General features: G+C 35.1%; 1 protein-coding gene across 1 annotated transcript in view; it reads left to right on the forward strand.

Moving 5' to 3' along the window:
* The first annotated feature begins 1,747 nt into the window (after positions 1-1,747).
* Positions 1,748-17,177, forward strand: part of xrn2 (5'-3' exoribonuclease 2) — a 25,949-nt gene continuing 10,519 nt past the window's right edge. Inside the window, exons 1-26 of the mRNA XM_042746098.1 lie at positions 1,748-1,966; positions 3,664-3,791; positions 3,870-3,981; positions 4,565-4,676; positions 4,814-4,872; positions 5,048-5,137; positions 5,226-5,298; positions 5,524-5,574; positions 6,354-6,511; positions 6,588-6,662; positions 7,201-7,334; positions 7,419-7,476; positions 7,638-7,745; positions 7,884-7,928; positions 8,339-8,476; positions 9,188-9,229; positions 9,374-9,468; positions 11,489-11,624; positions 14,664-14,771; positions 14,886-14,975; positions 15,742-15,814; positions 15,908-15,991; positions 16,144-16,241; positions 16,477-16,556; positions 16,710-16,766; positions 17,143-17,177. The exon at positions 17,143-17,177 is cut by the window's right edge and continues 34 nt beyond it. Coding sequence (XP_042602032.1) covers positions 1,892-1,966; positions 3,664-3,791; positions 3,870-3,981; positions 4,565-4,676; positions 4,814-4,872; positions 5,048-5,137; positions 5,226-5,298; positions 5,524-5,574; positions 6,354-6,511; positions 6,588-6,662; positions 7,201-7,334; positions 7,419-7,476; positions 7,638-7,745; positions 7,884-7,928; positions 8,339-8,476; positions 9,188-9,229; positions 9,374-9,468; positions 11,489-11,624; positions 14,664-14,771; positions 14,886-14,975; positions 15,742-15,814; positions 15,908-15,991; positions 16,144-16,241; positions 16,477-16,556; positions 16,710-16,766; positions 17,143-17,177 — 2,314 coding nt within the window. The 5' untranslated portion in view covers positions 1,748-1,891. The remainder of the gene's footprint in view (positions 1,967-3,663; positions 3,792-3,869; positions 3,982-4,564; positions 4,677-4,813; positions 4,873-5,047; positions 5,138-5,225; positions 5,299-5,523; positions 5,575-6,353; positions 6,512-6,587; positions 6,663-7,200; positions 7,335-7,418; positions 7,477-7,637; positions 7,746-7,883; positions 7,929-8,338; positions 8,477-9,187; positions 9,230-9,373; positions 9,469-11,488; positions 11,625-14,663; positions 14,772-14,885; positions 14,976-15,741; positions 15,815-15,907; positions 15,992-16,143; positions 16,242-16,476; positions 16,557-16,709; positions 16,767-17,142) is intronic.

Raw genomic sequence — 17,177 nt, forward strand, 5'->3', positions numbered from 1 at the left:
TTGAAAGTAAGTATGCCATTCCTAGCTCCCACTGAATATGACTTACAAGAGCTGCTGGGATGCTGATGGCTTTTACATGTTGAATGCAATTTCACTGCATGAAATATGTAGAGACTATTATTATTGTAAATATGATTTGATTGATAATCCCCTAAAGGATAGCACACTGCAGTGTGGCCATTTTTTTAAAGAGATCCAGTGCATCTACATTTAATGTGTTTTTGGTTTATTGTTTATTGCTCTGCTTGTATTATAGTTCTTTTTAAGTGTATCGGATTCGTTCTTTGTGTATGTGATTTCAGCCACAACTGCATAAATGTTTGTGTGTGTGTCTGTGTGTGTGTGTGTGTGTGTGTGTGTGTGTGTGTGTGTGTGTGTGTGTGTGTGTGTGTGTGTGTGTGTGTGTGTGTGTGTGTGTGTGTGTGTGTGTGTGTGTTTGTTGGACAAGAGGCTTCATCAGTGAATGAGCCGCTGGGTTCATGGACGTAACATGAAGACTCAAGAGCAAATGAAGATAAGGACAAACTACTGAATTTGCATCACCAAAGATCAAAAAGCTCTTCACTGAAATCAGCTGAATACTTCAAGTCTCCATAGACTGTCATATGATGCTCATTTGCATTGGAAAGGAGCTACAGAAATCTGCCACTGTGTAGTGAAAGAAATCTATTTAAAACACATAAACCTGTATTCACTGATACAAAATTCTGGTTATATTATTGTTAAAATGTTAAACACTTAAAATCACTCTAGTAGCTTTTATAACAAGTCTTAATATTATTTTTGCTTTTAATTTTTATCTTTTGCAAAATGTGCTTAAGGACAACGTTAAGTTTAAACTGTAATTTTTGTAACATTTGTTTGAAGTTTAATTTAAAAATAAATTTAAAAAAAATCTAGTTTGAATCTTGCTATAGGCCTTGTGTAATATTTAAAACATCAGAAAACATCCAGAGCTAGTAGACTATTCATAATAGGCTGATCATAATTTATAATAATATGATTAAGAAGAAATATGAAGTCAAAATTTTCATTGTCTTATAATTATTTTTCTATTTTTAATTATTATTTTTCAAACCATTATTGATGTTTGTAGCAATTGAGTTGGAGGTGCAATTCACTTTTGTTGTTGTTGTTGTTGTTGTTTTATATATATATATATATATATATATATTCAAAAATAGGACATACAGCAGGAAAACAACATCTTCTGTACATTAATAAAGTCTATGGACAAATTACAAACAAGCCAGGGAGGTCAAAGGGTTATCAAAAACAAAGTATAACGAAAACAAAGGCAAAAGAAGGAAAAAAAAATTAATAAATATCTTGTAAATCTTACAGAGGTCATATGATCTAACAGCTTTTTTGTTTGTACACTCAGATATTGAGAGAACATAGTGCTTAATATTAGCAGCAAGCTCCAGAAAGCTTGTTTTTTTTTTTTAAGAATTTTGACATGTGCAAATAAAATTTGGTTAAAATAATAAATAAATTTATCACATAATACTCTGAACATAAACTTTTGTCATGTTGAGTGAAACCAAACAAAACATTTTCCCACCGCAATGCAAATTGAGGGGAAATATGGACAACAATGAATTGAGACACTTTGCTCCAAATTTTCTTGGTATGTGGGCAAGACCAAAATAAATGCACCAGTGTTTCGTTTAGCTCTTCACAGAAAGTACAGCTGATTTCATGCGCAGTTCGCTTTTTAGCCAGCGCAGGGCGCGTTGAGCGTCACTTCCTGATGACCCGGAAGTCACTCTGGGATAAATAAGCTGCGTGCGTTGCGTTTGTTAGCCGTTTGCATCCTTCTGCGTGTTCCGCTGTTTTTAATCGTTTTTAAAGTTGCTCTTTCGTTCAGAAGTGCTGTATTTTATGGGAGATGGGAGTCCCCGCGTTTTTCCGCTGGTTGAGTCGGAAGTATCCGTCAATAATAGTGCACTGTCTTGAGGAGAAGGTGAGACACACTAGCATCTCATCGACTGTTTAATTATTTGCGTAATGAATAATTTAGTTATGCACATGTTGGTTGTAATCAAATGAGTTTTACGGTTCTGGCTCTCAGTTATGATTTTACTGTTTATTACAGGTGGTGTGTGTGTGTGTGTGTGTGTGTGTGTTACAGTTCACGTGGTTTTAACTGCAGTCGATGTTTTGGTTTAATGCACGTTTACTCTGGTTAAATTAGAGATGCTAATGTATGGTTGTGTCCCAAACACCTTTGAAGGGTATTACCTAGACCGCATTTTTAGGGTACCTACATGCGTGAGACCGCTCGAACAACCAACCAATCACAGATAATTATGCAAATTTTCAGCCAATCTTAACGAGGACATGTGGTTAAGTACCTAATCAGTAACATTTCGCTTCAGAACGCGGCTATAATGGATTGTAATTGAAGTAGTTTGACAGGTTATTAGTTTTTGGGATTGTGTTGTCCATACGTATGTCATTTAGGTTTTAATATCTTTATATGTGGCCCTGGCAGGACCACAAAACCTGTCAAGGGTTAATTAAAAAAAAAAAAGAGAAAGATTTATGCTTTTATACAATAAATAAGCTTTCAATTGATGTATGGTTTGTTAGGAGGACAATATGTGGCAGAGATACAACTATTTGAAAATCTGGGAGTGCAAAAAAAATAAAAATATTGAGAAAATTGCCTTTAAAACTGTCCAAGTGAAGTTCTTAGAAATGCATATTACTAATCAAAAATTAAGTTTTAATATATTTACGGTAGGAAATTTATAAAATATCGGTATGGAACATAATCTTTACTTAATATCCTAATGATTTTTGGCATAAAAGAAAAATCTCTCATTTTGACCCATACAATGTATTTTTGTCTATTGCTACAAATATACCCGTGCTACTTAAAGGGTTAGTTCACCCAAAAATGAAAATGATGTCATTAATGACTCACCCTCATGTCGTTCCAAACCCGTAAGACCTCCTTTCATCTTCGGAACACAGTTTAAGATATTTTAGATTTAGTCCGAGAGCTTTCTGTCCCTCCATTGAGAATGTATGTACGGTATACTGTCATTGTCCAAAAAGGTAATAAAAACGTCTTCAAAGTAGTCCATGTGACATCAGAGGGTCCGTTAGAATTTGCTGAAGCATCGAAAAAACATTTTGGTCCAAAAATAACAAAAATGATGACTTTATTCAGCATTGTCTTCTCTTCCGGGTCTGTTGTGAGTGCGTTCACGACGCTGCTGACATATGACACTGCTGACATGTTTTCTGGTGCGCCCAATAACAAAGATAACATGGACCCGGAAGAGAAGACAATGCTGAGTAGTCGTAATTTTTGTTATTTTTGGACCAAAATGTATTTTCGATGCTTCAACAAATTCTAACGGACCCTCTGATGTCACATGGACTACTTTGATGATGTTTTTATTACCTTTCTGGACGTGGACAGTATACCGTACATACATTTTCAATGGAGGAACAGAAAGCTCTCGGACTAAATCTAAAATATCTTAAACTGTGTTCCGAAGATGAACGGAGGTCTTTAATGAGGTCTTTTTTCACTTTCACTGTCACTTTCACTTTCATAATTTAAATTTTTGGGTGAACTAACCCTTTAAGACTAAGGTTTTGTGTTCCAGGGTCATAAATATGTAAATAATCTTAATTTCTTCTCAGGCCAAGGAGTACAATGGCATTAAAATCCCAGTTGACACCAGCAAACCCAATCCAAATGAAGTGGAGTTTGACAACCTGTATCTAGACATGAATGGAATTATTCACCCGTGCACACATCCAGAGGACAAGTGAGATTTTCTCATGAATGTATTTATTCAGTATGTTTCTAAGTGACTTTATTACAACATTATTTGAACTCTTTGCAGGCCAGCACCTAAAAATGAAGATGAAATGATGGTTGCCATTTTTGAATATATTGACCGTCTCTTTAACATCGTTCGACCGAGACGGGTTCTGTACATGGCAATTGATGGTGTGGTATGTATTGTCCTTTATAACATCTCTGTTAGGCCTGTTTGACACTGCATGCACGTTGTGCTTTCAATCTCTGTACAGAAAATAGTCATTTCTGGGTCACTAAATTGGATATTTCATTTAATAATGCACTTAAATTCAGGAGTTAGCCACTGGAAATTATTACAAACTCTGGTGAAATTGTAGTTCCATTTTAAGTGCTAGAAAACTGATATTTATGTCTTTTTATTAAATGTTAAGTTTCTCTTAACTAGCTGGAAATAATATGGTTATTATATGCCTCCATAACTCCAAATTGAGTTCTTAAAAGTTTGCTGAAAGATTATAGAAAACATCAAAGCTGGCATGACTAAGCAAAGCTAATGAGATCGATGCAAAATATTAGTACATAGTTTACCAATTTGTTCGAACTCAGATTTCCAAAACTAAAGCTAGCCTGATTGATAAGTTGAGGACTCGAGTAAATAAAATGAGCATCGATAATCTCTCTAATACACTTGAAATAAAATATCAGTACATTCATTCAGCTGACAGTTTCAGAAACCATTTCTTGTGTTCCCCATCTGTGTTCTTGAATTGTTTTTAGGCTCCTCGTGCCAAAATGAACCAGCAGCGCTCAAGACGCTTCCGGGCATCTAAAGAAGGAGTGGAGCTTGTCGAGGAGAAAAATAAAATGAGGGAAGAAGTTATTCAGAGAGGTGAGAGATGCTCCTCTTGAACCAGCACATCTGTTCATGTTTAAGTTGTATATAAACACTAAATGTGCACTGACTCTTGATTTGGTGTTTGTACACATGTTCTGGTTTCCCAGCTTGATAGATGTTTCTCTTTTTAGGTGGTTACCTGCCACCCGAGGAAATAAAAGAACGCTTTGACAGTAACTGTATCACCCCTGTAAGTGTTCAGAAATTTTGGGTGGTTTATGATGAAGTTATGCATCTTCTGATTATGTTCAGGCCAAACATCATCTATGTTTTCTCCACTCTGTTTCCTTGTTCATAATTTAAGGACCACAGGAAATCTTAGTCTGTGTTTTTGTCAAGATGTAATGAGTAGTTTTTGTGTTTAGGGGACTGAATTTATGGATAATTTGGCCAAATGTTTGCGATATTACATCGCGGACAGACTGACCAATGACCCTGGATGGCACAATATCACAGTAGGTCATACGACTCCTCAAATCAACTGTAACATTTGGAGATTTTGTTCTGCTGTGGGATGTAATCAATAAATACTTTGTCCTGCAGGTATTCTTGTCAGATGCCAGTGTTCCTGGAGAAGGAGAGCATAAAATTATGGATTTCATCAGAAGACAGAGAGGTAGAGCTGAGAATCCGGGTTATGGTCTTATTGTCAAAGTCTTTTGCAATATTGATTTGATTTGTTGTGATTTATTAATTGAAGCTGTTTCCTTTTCTGAAGTGTTGAATGAGCAACTTCAAACATTTTCTAATAATGCAGAAGACTAATAATGTGTACTAATAAATGTGACTAGCAAAGATTTTCGTTGGTCTAATGTCTCATTTGGGTCATTTTCTTTTCCAGCTCAGCCAAATCACGACCCAAACACACATCACTGTCTCTGTGGAGCTGATGGTAAAGTGTTTTACCTTTTTAAAGTTTTAAAATGTTGAAATTGGCAGAACTCTGAAAGTGTAAACAGGAAATCAAAATTTGACCCTACATATTTTCTTACAGGGTGTTACTAGACTTCTTTATGAATCTAAATTTATTGGAGCATTATTTTTGTTTATAATTTTGCATTTGACTAATTTCTTCACTTGCTTTTCCTGTAATATGTTCACTTGATGTCTGACGTATGTAAATTTGCACTGCTAATAATCCAATCACATTCAGATTGTTTCACAGTCCAGTGAACAAATAATTAAAAGCCCTATTCAACTTTTCTTACTTGTTTCACTTGAAGATATGTCTGAATATTCTGGAGTAAATTTGGCACAACTTAAGTTTCATGATGACTTTAAGCTGCACAACATAACAAATAAAATAATTAAATCTGTCTGGTTTTATTAGTATGTATAAGGGGATCTGATGCACAACATTATTCCTGTAGTATTAATGCACTAAGTGGATGAATGAGGAAACATGTTGCATTTGATTAGTCTGGAGAGGAGATACTTCAAAATATCAAGCTGACTGAAAGCTTCCGTTATTTACATTTATGAAGAACATTAGCTGCATGTTTATGTAATATAAACGTTTTATCTTTTTGTACCTTCTAGAGTGACCGTTCTCTAAAACTTTGCTGGCTGAAAAGTATTATGAACTGGCCATTTTAAAAAGAAAGAGTTCAGTTCAGTGAACTTTATAATTACGGGTTTCATTCTATTTCTGTTTTTGTTTTGTTTTTTCAGCTGATTTGATTATGTTGGGTTTGGCGACACATGAACCAAACTTTACCATTATAAGAGAAGAGTTTAAACCCAACAAACCCAGACCCTGCGCCCTGTGTGGTCAGATGGGCCATGAGATCAAAGATTGTCAGGGGCTGGCCCGAGAAAAACAGGGCGAGGTAATCCTCTCCATCCATCAACCCAGAGCTTCACATCAACTCTATGTATGAACTTATATTGTGTGTTCTCTCTCAGCATGATGAATTTGCAGACACAGTTCCAGTATCAGAACAGGAGTTCATATTCATCCGACTGATTGTGTTACGAGAGGTTTGTTTGCACCACTTTAAAGAAATGGTTCTCTCAGAAATGGAAAAATTGCTGAAAATGTACTCCGCTTGAGGCCATCCAAGATAAAGATGAGAAATTTAGCATGAAATTTCTTGCTCCCCAAAGGATCCTCTGCAGTGAATGTGGGTTACTTGTGGATTATTGTGATGTTTTATCAGACTCTCATTCTGACGGCACCCATTCACTGCAGAGCATTCATTGCTGAGCAAGTGATGTGATGCTACATTTCTCCAAATCTGTTCCCATGAAGAAACAAACACATCTTTATCTTGAATTGCCTGTTTTCAAATTTTTCAGCAAATTTGAAAGTTTTTATTTTTTTATGCATCATAGTTTAAATGTGTCAGATAATTGTTAGTTTAAACTACTTTGTTATATTTTGTAAGGAAAATGTGATGTTTGCATGTGCAAAATTTGCTGCCACAAAACCTGGAAAATGTAAATGTGTTCTAAAATGTTTGGAAAACCATATTGCTAGCAAACATAATATATTTATCAAAATTTTTATTTGTTTTAGTATCTGGAGAGGGAGTTAACAATGGCCAGCCTGCCCTTCCCGTTCAACTTCGAGCGGAGTGTCGACGACTGGGTGTTCATGTGTTTCTTTGTGGGAAATGACTTCTTGCCCCACTTACCATCTCTTGAGATCAGGTACACTTACAGAAGCTGCTTTATTTAGTTTGTGGTTTCAGTGTGCTCCACTGTGAGTTCTGACTCTCATTTGTCTTCGAACAGAGAGGGCGCCATCGATCGTCTGGTTGGCATCTACAAAGATGTTGTGCATAAGACCGGGGTGAATATTTCAGTGTCTATTTATCCCATGTATTCTATGCTTGAAGTTGACATAAAATGTTTTTTTAATGTATTATATTCAATGACGTGACTTGATTTAACCATATGGAATTGATTGAAGAGAGAAATGTATAAATAAGCTCTCTTTTTCTCTCTCTCTAGGGCTACTTAACAGAAAACGGCTTTGTCAATCTCGAGCGTGTTGAGCTTATTATGCAAGCCGTAGGGGTGGCAGAGGACAACATCTTCAAAAAGCGCAAAGACGACGATGTGAGACCACACAGTAGATGTTGTTTGCTGTCAACACGGCGCAGCGGAGGGCTTGTGACCTCTGACTCTTCACGCCGATGATTATGATACAGAAATGTGTACTTCATTGGGCTCATCGTGGCCTTTTATTTCTTGCAGGAGAGTTTTAAACGGAGAATGAAGGAAAAGAAAAAACGAATGAAAGTGAGTGAAAATGTGTTTTTGGAAGCAATTAAATGTGAAGAGGTTTTACAATAATTCCTTTTGAAATGTTAACGCATACATCCACGGTTCTTTTGAGAGATGATGAGTTGAGTTCGTTCACAAGGTCGTTTCATTTAGCTGACAGTGGCTGAATGGTTTGTATCTTGGTCCTGCAAAATCATGCATTCACTCACAATGAATGTGCTTTTATATCATGCAAATAACACAAATTTATATGCCGGTGAATTAGTAGAACTGGATAATTGAGCTGAGTAACTTTTTTGCACAAAGATTTGTGAATCAAATTTTAACATATGAACCAATATAACAAATGTTTCTTTCACTGTGGTAAATCTAAAATCTACAGAAGTATCTAAAGCATGAACACGTGTAAATTGCTCTCTTCGCAGGCACACCAGGGTCCATCATTTGTTCCTGGTGGCCAGTTTGCCCCTCAGGCTCTGGGGGGCAGAGACAGACCCATAGCAGTGCAGAACGCCAGACAATCTGCATATGAAATGAGGATGCAGGGAAATCAGCGCAATCAGGTCTGCCTTCGCTGTCTTTGTAAATAGGAACCACAGTAAATCAACACGAGTGCTAAATTATTATTTTTTTTTTTTATCAAATTATGGTTTCCACAAAAATATGAAGCAGCACAACTGTTTTCAGCGTTGCTAACACACAGAAATGTATCTTGAGCAGCAAATCAGCATATTAGAATGATTTCTGAAGATAATGTGACATTAAAGTCTGGAGTAATGATGCTGAAAATTCAACTTTGCATTGCAGAAGTTCATTATAAGATATATTCAAATAAAAAAAAAGTTTTTGCAATAAATCATAGTAATATTTCTCAAAAAAATACTGTATTTTGATCAAATGTAGCCTTGGTGAGCCAAAGAGACTTTTCACAAACATTTAAAAGGTTTTTAAAGACCTCTTGACTGATAAATAGAATTGATTCTTCTGAGCTCTTTTACATTAAATTCCATTGAACATAATTAAACCAACTTGTGGTTTCTACAGCCTCATGTCATTGTTTAATCAACCTCTCAGAGCTTTTTTCGTATTTTTGCAGTAAAAGAATCCTACATTATTGTTAATCACGTTCTTTGTGGAGAACATAAATGGGATCATTACTGGAAGAACTTGACTGCTGTACTGCATAGAAGCTTTTGTATTCGTCCTGAGTTTCATGCTTGTTTTGTCACCTTGGTTGAACATTTGGTCAAGTCAGCTTTTTCTGTACTTTTCAGGATGCAGCTCAGTCCTTGAGAGCCATGATGAGAAATGGGAAGGCATGTATCTTTTTCTCTTGCTCCTGCTCTTTGTAAAATATATTTTAAAAAATTTAACGGGTTTATGCTTTGACAGTGTCTGTGACCTCAGAGTATGACTCATTAATTTTAAGTGTATAACAGTGTTTCTGTGCTTCCTGTCAGAGTCCTGCTGGAGCCAGTAATGACATGGATAATCGTGGTGTGAAACGTAAAGCTGAGGACAGTGACAGCGAACCGGAACCAGAAGATAATGTCAGGTAATAACAACAAAACACTAGAAATGGGCCACAGTGCGGAGTAGTTGTACAGTAGCTGACTAAACAAAATAACTTTTTGGAAACTCTTTTTATAAATTAATAAGGTCTCATTGATTTAATGCATCTTCTAAAATTTTACTTACAATGAGTAATTCATTTGTTACAGTATTTATTCATCTTTGTTAACCTTAATATTAATTTTATAAAGTACTACCGTTCCTTGTTAGTTCACATTAGCCCAGTTCCATAAAATATTGTTACATTTTTAAATCCCCATTTAATGAAGCTTAATCAATGCTGTAGAATCTTTTTATTGTTAAATGAAGTTAATGTTGACAAATTGAACCATCGTAAAGAATAATTGATATCTTATGTCTTTATTTGTTATATAAATGTTGTCATTGTTTGCACCATAGAGCATTGAATCAAATTAGAAATAGTCCAAATTTCTAGCATGCATCTCGAGACCTTAGCATTGTCTTTAGTTGCACTTTTTAATTTAATAAATGCTTTAAATTATCAACATAATTTTTTTTGTTAATTCATGTTAACAAACAGAAACTTATTGTAAAGTATTATTAAAAAAAAAATTCTCGTTTGTTTTATTCTTCAGAGCAAAATAGCATGCGTCTCGAGATTGGTATTGTTACTTTGCTCTTGGTTTTTCTGTTTTTGAAATTTATTAAATGCTTTAGTTAACCAACTTCATTAGTATTTTGTTGTTGTTTATACATATTAACAAACTGAAATTTGTTGTAAAGCGGTATGATGTACTTCATTTATTTTAGTAATTTTATTTTTAGTTATTTTTCTTTCTTTTCTTTTTTTCCCCCTTTGGAGCATTGCATCTTCTTGGAAGTAGTCTCAAGACTCATGCATCTCAAGACTTTTGCAGTCTGCTTTGTTTTTTTTGTTTTTAAGAGATGTATCGTATGCAAATGCCCCATATACCTTTCCAATTGTGGTCTTGTGAGTCTGAAACTAGCTTAACTATACCAGCCTTCCTTAAGGCCGCTAGTCAATAAGGAAATCCACAGACTAGGGCTGTCAAAAAAAAATTCGAATTTCGATTAGAATTAGAGAGCGGCATGTTTAGAAAGCTATGTAAAATTAACATAAGTTCAAATTTTAAAAAACATGTCTCAAGACTTTATGCCGGTTTTCCCCATTCCACTGCATCTCAAGTTTTTCAATTAAGTACTCTTTTTTTTTTTTGATTGGTTTTCAGTCCTTTGTATTAAACTATACATACATACACAATGCTGTTTTGTTTCTAATTAAGCAACTTTATTAATTATATATGGTTTATAAACATTTTAAACATTATGCACTTTTTTCAAAGATAGTCGTGTTATTTTATTATGCTTTGAAGAAACATGCATAATATTTTGCTCGATGCGCCCTCTTGTGGCTTCAGGAGAGAAGCCAAAAGCTTTTTTCCCCCAACTGATTTTATGCCATTTAAATTCGAATATTGATTATATTAAAGTAAAAAAAAAAAAAAAATTGAATTTAGTTTTTTACAAACTAGATGATTTTAAAAATGTTTTGCACATCTCTACACAAATATCCGTGTGAATCCTGCAGGAGTCTCTCACTGATGCGTCTCTGTACTGCCAGTGATTAATACAGCAAATGTTTCAGTGATTAGCTTTCTAACGCGGTCTAAATCGATTGGGTTCAATTGGTATTCATGGAGGTTTTCCATGTCCCATGTGGGACGCTGTAGAGGTTACACTAGACAGATGCAGCTCATCCTTGATTATGTGAGCTGAATTTCCAGAGCATGTCAAAACATCTAGACCAGTGCTAAGGTGGAAAACAAGTTTCCCGTCGCCTCTTAATGGACCCCGTCAAAGTGGGAAATTCTCATAGGCGTGCATATGCATATAAGTGAACCCGCTTGGGTTTGGCACAGGAGAGGTTGGTCTCGTTTTAATTAATTCAGGCCCATCTATGGAGAAGACGACAAACTGAGAGGTGTATGTGTCTGTGACTGTGTTGTAAATGTGTTTCACAGGTTATGGGAGGAGGGCTGGAAACAGCGTTACTACAAAACCAAATTTGATGTGGACGCGACGGACGATGAGTTTCGAAAGAAAGTGGTGCAGTCGTACGTGGAGGGCCTGTGCTGGGTGCTCAGGTACTACTATCAGGTAAATCACACCTCCGCGACTGTTTACAGGCTTCCTTAGATCAGTTGTGTGTGTTTCAAGATGTCTTCCATTAATTGCGTTTTCTAAGTGTTTTAGTGCCACTGAGATAATGTTATAGTTTTATTAATATTTAAGTTCATAAAACTTAAGTTTTCATTTTAAAGTTGTAGTAATTTGGTTGTCATTCTATGTTTGTTTGTTTTTGTCCATAGTTAACTTATTTTATATAGCTTATTTTAAGAACGTGTGATCATGCTAAATGCTGTTCTTCAAACAATGTGCATAGTGTCTATATAATCAGTGTACACTGCATGTAAAATGGTTTTATATAAAAATAAATTACAGTTTAACTTTATTATAGCAGGTAAGAGGCACATATTTATGCGTGTGTAAAAATAGAATTTGTATGGCATAGAATTTAAGTTTAATTTATGACCTAACAATGAATTTAGTTGTTCAAAATCATTTGTCATTTTGCCAATTTGAAATGCTCGCTTTGAGAATATAACAAAATATAAAACTTTTACTAACTAGTAGATAATGAAACTTGTTGCTGTTTCAAGGCTGCATTTATTTGATCAAACATACTGTAAAACAGGAATATTGTGAAGTGTTATTGCAATTTAAAATGAATTAAAAAAGTAAGTTTAATTCATGTTGACAAAGCATTGTTTTTTAACAGCCATTACTCCAATCAACATTAAATAGTCATGTTTCTTAATATTTTTGTGAAATCAATGATCTTCATGATTATTTAAATAAAATGTTTGAAAGAACAACATTTATTTGGAATTAAATCAGTTCAATGTGTCATTGGTGAATAAAAGGGAAAAAAACGTCCAGCCTTGGGCCTTAACCAGGTTGATTCACAGTCAGTTAGTGATGTCGCATGATGTGGAGCTTTGGCTTTTGTTTTGATCAAAATCACACTCATTTCTTACCTTTTATTTGAACTCCTTTTCAATAACGAGTCAGAAATGAACAGTCTTTGCATCTCGTTTAAAAGCAGATCCATCAAATGTTCAAGAATCTCCTTTGCTTCTTCTGTTTGTTCACCAGCTCGAGGATCAAACCGGTTTGCGCTGCTCTTTGAGCCGGTTAGTTATCTAGTTGAGTTTTAATGCAGGGTCTTGATCTTTAGCTTGAAATTCAGTCATTAGAGCTCCGTTTTCTCTCCAGCAGATCTCTGGTTGATTAGAGGTCTGTGTGCAGGGATTTGTCCGCAGTAATTAGAGCTATATATATATATATATATGTGTGTATATATGCACGGTCTGCGCTCGCTCCATGTGCTCGGCGGACGAGAGCCGTCCCACGGGAACCACTGAACAGATTCATTATGGAGTCTCACTGCTGCGTGAGACATGTTTGCCCCCTTTTGCCACATATTCGCTGATTTGCGCGCGCACACACAGACAGACGCTGCCAAATGGTAGACAAGAGGAGGCATTACTGCAGAGTGTGTTCAGGGGCAGATCTCTACATGGCTTTTATTTATCCACATTACGGTGTCTATTTTTTCATTTGAGGGGTCATGAGTATAATTTCTATTGCATGAATTTCTTGCACCTTTTTGCCACTTGTCTGAATGTCAATTTAAATACAGGAAATTAATAGATTGGTTGACTCTATAAATGAAGCAGAAAGTTGACACCACTGCCGTTCCAAAGAGATGTGTTCTCGGTCATTTGGAAATTTGAGCCAATAAATCCTAAATCAATTAAAAAATATATTTATATACACACACACACACACATATATATGTGCGTGTTACGTGGAATTATAATTAATGTGTTTATCTTCTTGCAAAATTTTCTTTATGTGACCCTGGACCACAAAACCAGTCTTAAGTGTCAATTTTTCGAAATTGAGATTTATACGGTTATATGGTTTGTTAGGATCAGACAATATTTGGCCAAGATACAACTATTTGAAAATCTGGAATCTGAGGATGCAAAAAAATCTAAATATTGAGAAAATTGCCTTTTGAAGTTGTCCAAATGAATTATTAGCAATGCATATTACTAATCAAAGCTTAATTTATGATATTTACAGTAGGAAATTTACAAAATATCTTCATGCAACATGATCTTTATTTAATATCCTAATGATTTTTGACATAAAAGTAAAATCGATAATTTTGACCCATACAAGGTTTTTTGTCTATTGCTAAAAATATACCCCAGCGACTTAAGACTGGTTTTGTGGTTCAGGGGGACGTGTGTGTGTGTGTGTATAAAATATGCATATGTAATTATATTATCACCCAGCTCAGCTAAATGTGACTATAAGCCATGAAGATATTAATATTATAAGCATTAGCGTCATGATTTTATGTCAGGCTGCATTGAAACGGTGCTATACAAATGTACTTATTACCAATATTGATTTATATAAATAAAAATGTTTTTATTAATAAACAGTATTTACCTACATATGATGTTGACAGAAATTGTAAAATCCCACACTGGGACTTTATGAACAGCTTTGCGTGACAAATGAAATGAATCGTTGGATCTTGAATCTCTTGATTTCAAGATTCATTTTCAGAAAATAATTAACTCCCAACCGTAGTAAAAGAAATGCAGATACAGGCATACATTTACAAATGTCCTTTTATTTTCTTTCTTAATGCATTTTCCCTGCTTGTATTTGGATCAGTTTTTTGGGGGCTTGTACATTTTAAATGTCTGTACTATCTACTTAACAATTCTGATGACCTTAACGGTAATAGACATGGACTAAATCCAGAAATTGTGGTCTTTTAATAGTTTGTGTGTCTTTTGTTGAGGCTCTCTCTTAAACTGTCTGGTCTAAATGCCCTCTAGAGTGTTAATTGAGCTGTAAATTTGACGGTGTATCAAGGTCTCCCATTGAAAGTGTAAGTGTGACCGGCTAATGGAAGAGGTCTTAAGAATGACTTGGATTGAAGGTCTTTCCAAAATCGAGCGTTTCTGATGGAAGTTACTGAAGATGTATTTAACCTGTCTTTTGTGTGGTACGACGGACGGTCTCTAAGTGTCTGTTTTTATGTCACAGGGCTGCGCGTCCTGGAAGTGGTATTTTCCCTTTCATTATGCTCCGTTTGCCTCTGACTTCAAAGACATCAAGGGCATGTTCAGCGATTTCGAGAAAGGGACCAAGCCGGTAATTTGAAACGCATTGCAGCACTGAGCCAAAACAAATAGTGCATAAGTGTTTGTGTGTCAGTGCATTGTTCTTGTATTGCTGATGTGTTGACTGATATTTCCTCATTTGTAGTTCAAACCTCTGGAGCAGCTTATGGGTGTATTTCCTGCTGCCAGTGGAAACTTCCTTCCGCAAACATGGAGAGCTCTGATGACGAACCCAGTGAGTGAGAGATTTACCTCTAACTGCTGCTTCTGTAATGCATTTTAAGTGATGGAGAATGCAGAGCTACATTAGATTTTTGTAATTTAGAGAATTTAATTAGATCATGAAAAAATGACTTATTATTATTATTTTTTTTTTTTTTTTTTTTTTTAAGTACTCAATCAGCAGATTTATTAGGAGCCGAGCACCTCTTGTATTCATTTGTATTCATTTGTATTTTTATTTCAGATTGTTCATTCCATGTTTTTCAGTTATAAATTAATTTATAGATATCATTGAATGTGCATTTTTTTTTCTCAAAATGCACTAAAAGTTGTATTTAAAACAATTTTTATTAAATTTTTTACAAATATAAATCTTATTCCTTTATTTTACTTTTTAATTAATTTTATTTTTAAAAAGGGTGTGCGTGTGTGTATATGTGTGTGTGTGTGTGTGTATATATATGTGTATATTTTTTTTTATTTAATTCATCTTTATAATATTTTATCTTTGTAACTTTTTTTGTAAGATTTTTTTTTTGGGGGGGGGGCATTTTGTTTTGATTTTTATTTTCTTTATTTTTAACATTTTTGTATTTTTACTAAAAATATTTTCATCTTTTTATTTATATTTTATTGTAGTGTTATTAGTTATTTTATATTTTTTCTGTATTGTTTTGACATACTGCTCCATAATTGTGCACAGTAAGACCAGGGACATGTCTGAATGTAGATGGCATGAATTTGAAGATTCTTAATATTTTTTTATCTGTCTTTAACAGGAATCCTCAATCATTGATTTCTACCCTGATGACTTTGCCATTGATTTGAATGGGAAGAAGTACGCCTGGCAGGGTCAGCACTTAACTTTGAGCTTCACAGTCAGATCAGAAGCAGTGAGTACTGTATGCTTTCTGTCATTGTGATTTGCTCTTCTCCTCTCGACAGGTGTTGCTTTGTTGCCGTTTGTCGATGAGCGGAGGTTACGAGCAGCGTTAGCAGACGTCTACCCTGATTTGTCCCCAGAGGAGGGTGAGGCGTATTCTTTTATAGCCAAACAGTATAAAAGTAGAAATACTGGCCAGTCATGTTGCACTGTTTTTTCATTTAAAAAAATAGTTTGTGCTTAAGTGGTTTATCTTTAGTGTTGTAACCTGACTGTACCATCCTACGGTTGTTTTCAGTGAGAAGGAACAGTCTAGGAAGTGATGTCGTGTTTGTGGGGAAGTCCCACCCCCTTTGTGATTTCATCCGGGAACTCTACCTTGCAGAATCTCATGAGGTACTGATCTTCCTCTACGACAAAAAAAAAATAAGATAAATTACATAAAATTCTATTTTATTTCAGTTTTTGTCATTAGTTCTTTATATGAATGAAAATTAGAAATGTTGCATGTTGCAATGGTGTATATGTATTGTATATTTCTAAAATGAAATATAAAGTGTGTAAATCTAATCTAAAGCGTTATCAATAATCCCTTAGTCCAAGGTTTAATATTCCAATCCTCTCTCTCAAGGACACTGAGATCCCTGCAGAACTTTGCCATGGAATCCAAGGTATATTAAATCTAGATGAAGACCCTATTCTACCAGATAAGTAAGGGACAATACATTTACCTTGGTTTTGTTTTTTCTTTTTATATTTTCTGTGTTTTGTCATTACCTGGGCGATTTCTGTTGAGCCACTTGAAACTTAAGCCTCACAAATCCTGTGAAACACCTTTTTCTTTTCTCTTTTTTTCTTTTCTAGACCAGTGGAGTCGCCGATCCCGACACTGAGAGACATCAGCAGCAACAATGCTGTTGGGTAAGAGCTGGTTTTCACATCAACCGATTATCAGCCAGTCTCAAAGTGGTCAAATATCGTCCGATTCATAGGACTGATGATCAGTATATAGATCTATATTCCTTTTAAGTTGCTATTTTCATTTGGGTTATACGTTTGTGTATCAGTCTGAGTCATTTAAGCTTTATGAGCTACTCAAGGACTCATGTGTCGAGCATTGAAACATCAGCCTTGTCCTGCTGATATTTACTGATTCCTCTAGAGGTCAGACACAGCATGAAACCCTGAGATGTTCTTCTGAGATTGATGCCGTTCATCTGAATGGCTCTGGAATTAGATATATCTAGGCATTGCACTTAAATGTTTGTACTTAAATACTGATGTTTCTGGTTGGCAGAATCAAATTCAAGGATCCGCAGTATGATGATGGTT

The sequence above is a fragment of the Cyprinus carpio genome, chromosome B20 (assembly GCF_018340385.1).
Source record: "Cyprinus carpio isolate SPL01 chromosome B20, ASM1834038v1, whole genome shotgun sequence".
Taxonomy (NCBI): Eukaryota; Metazoa; Chordata; class Actinopteri; order Cypriniformes; family Cyprinidae; genus Cyprinus; species Cyprinus carpio.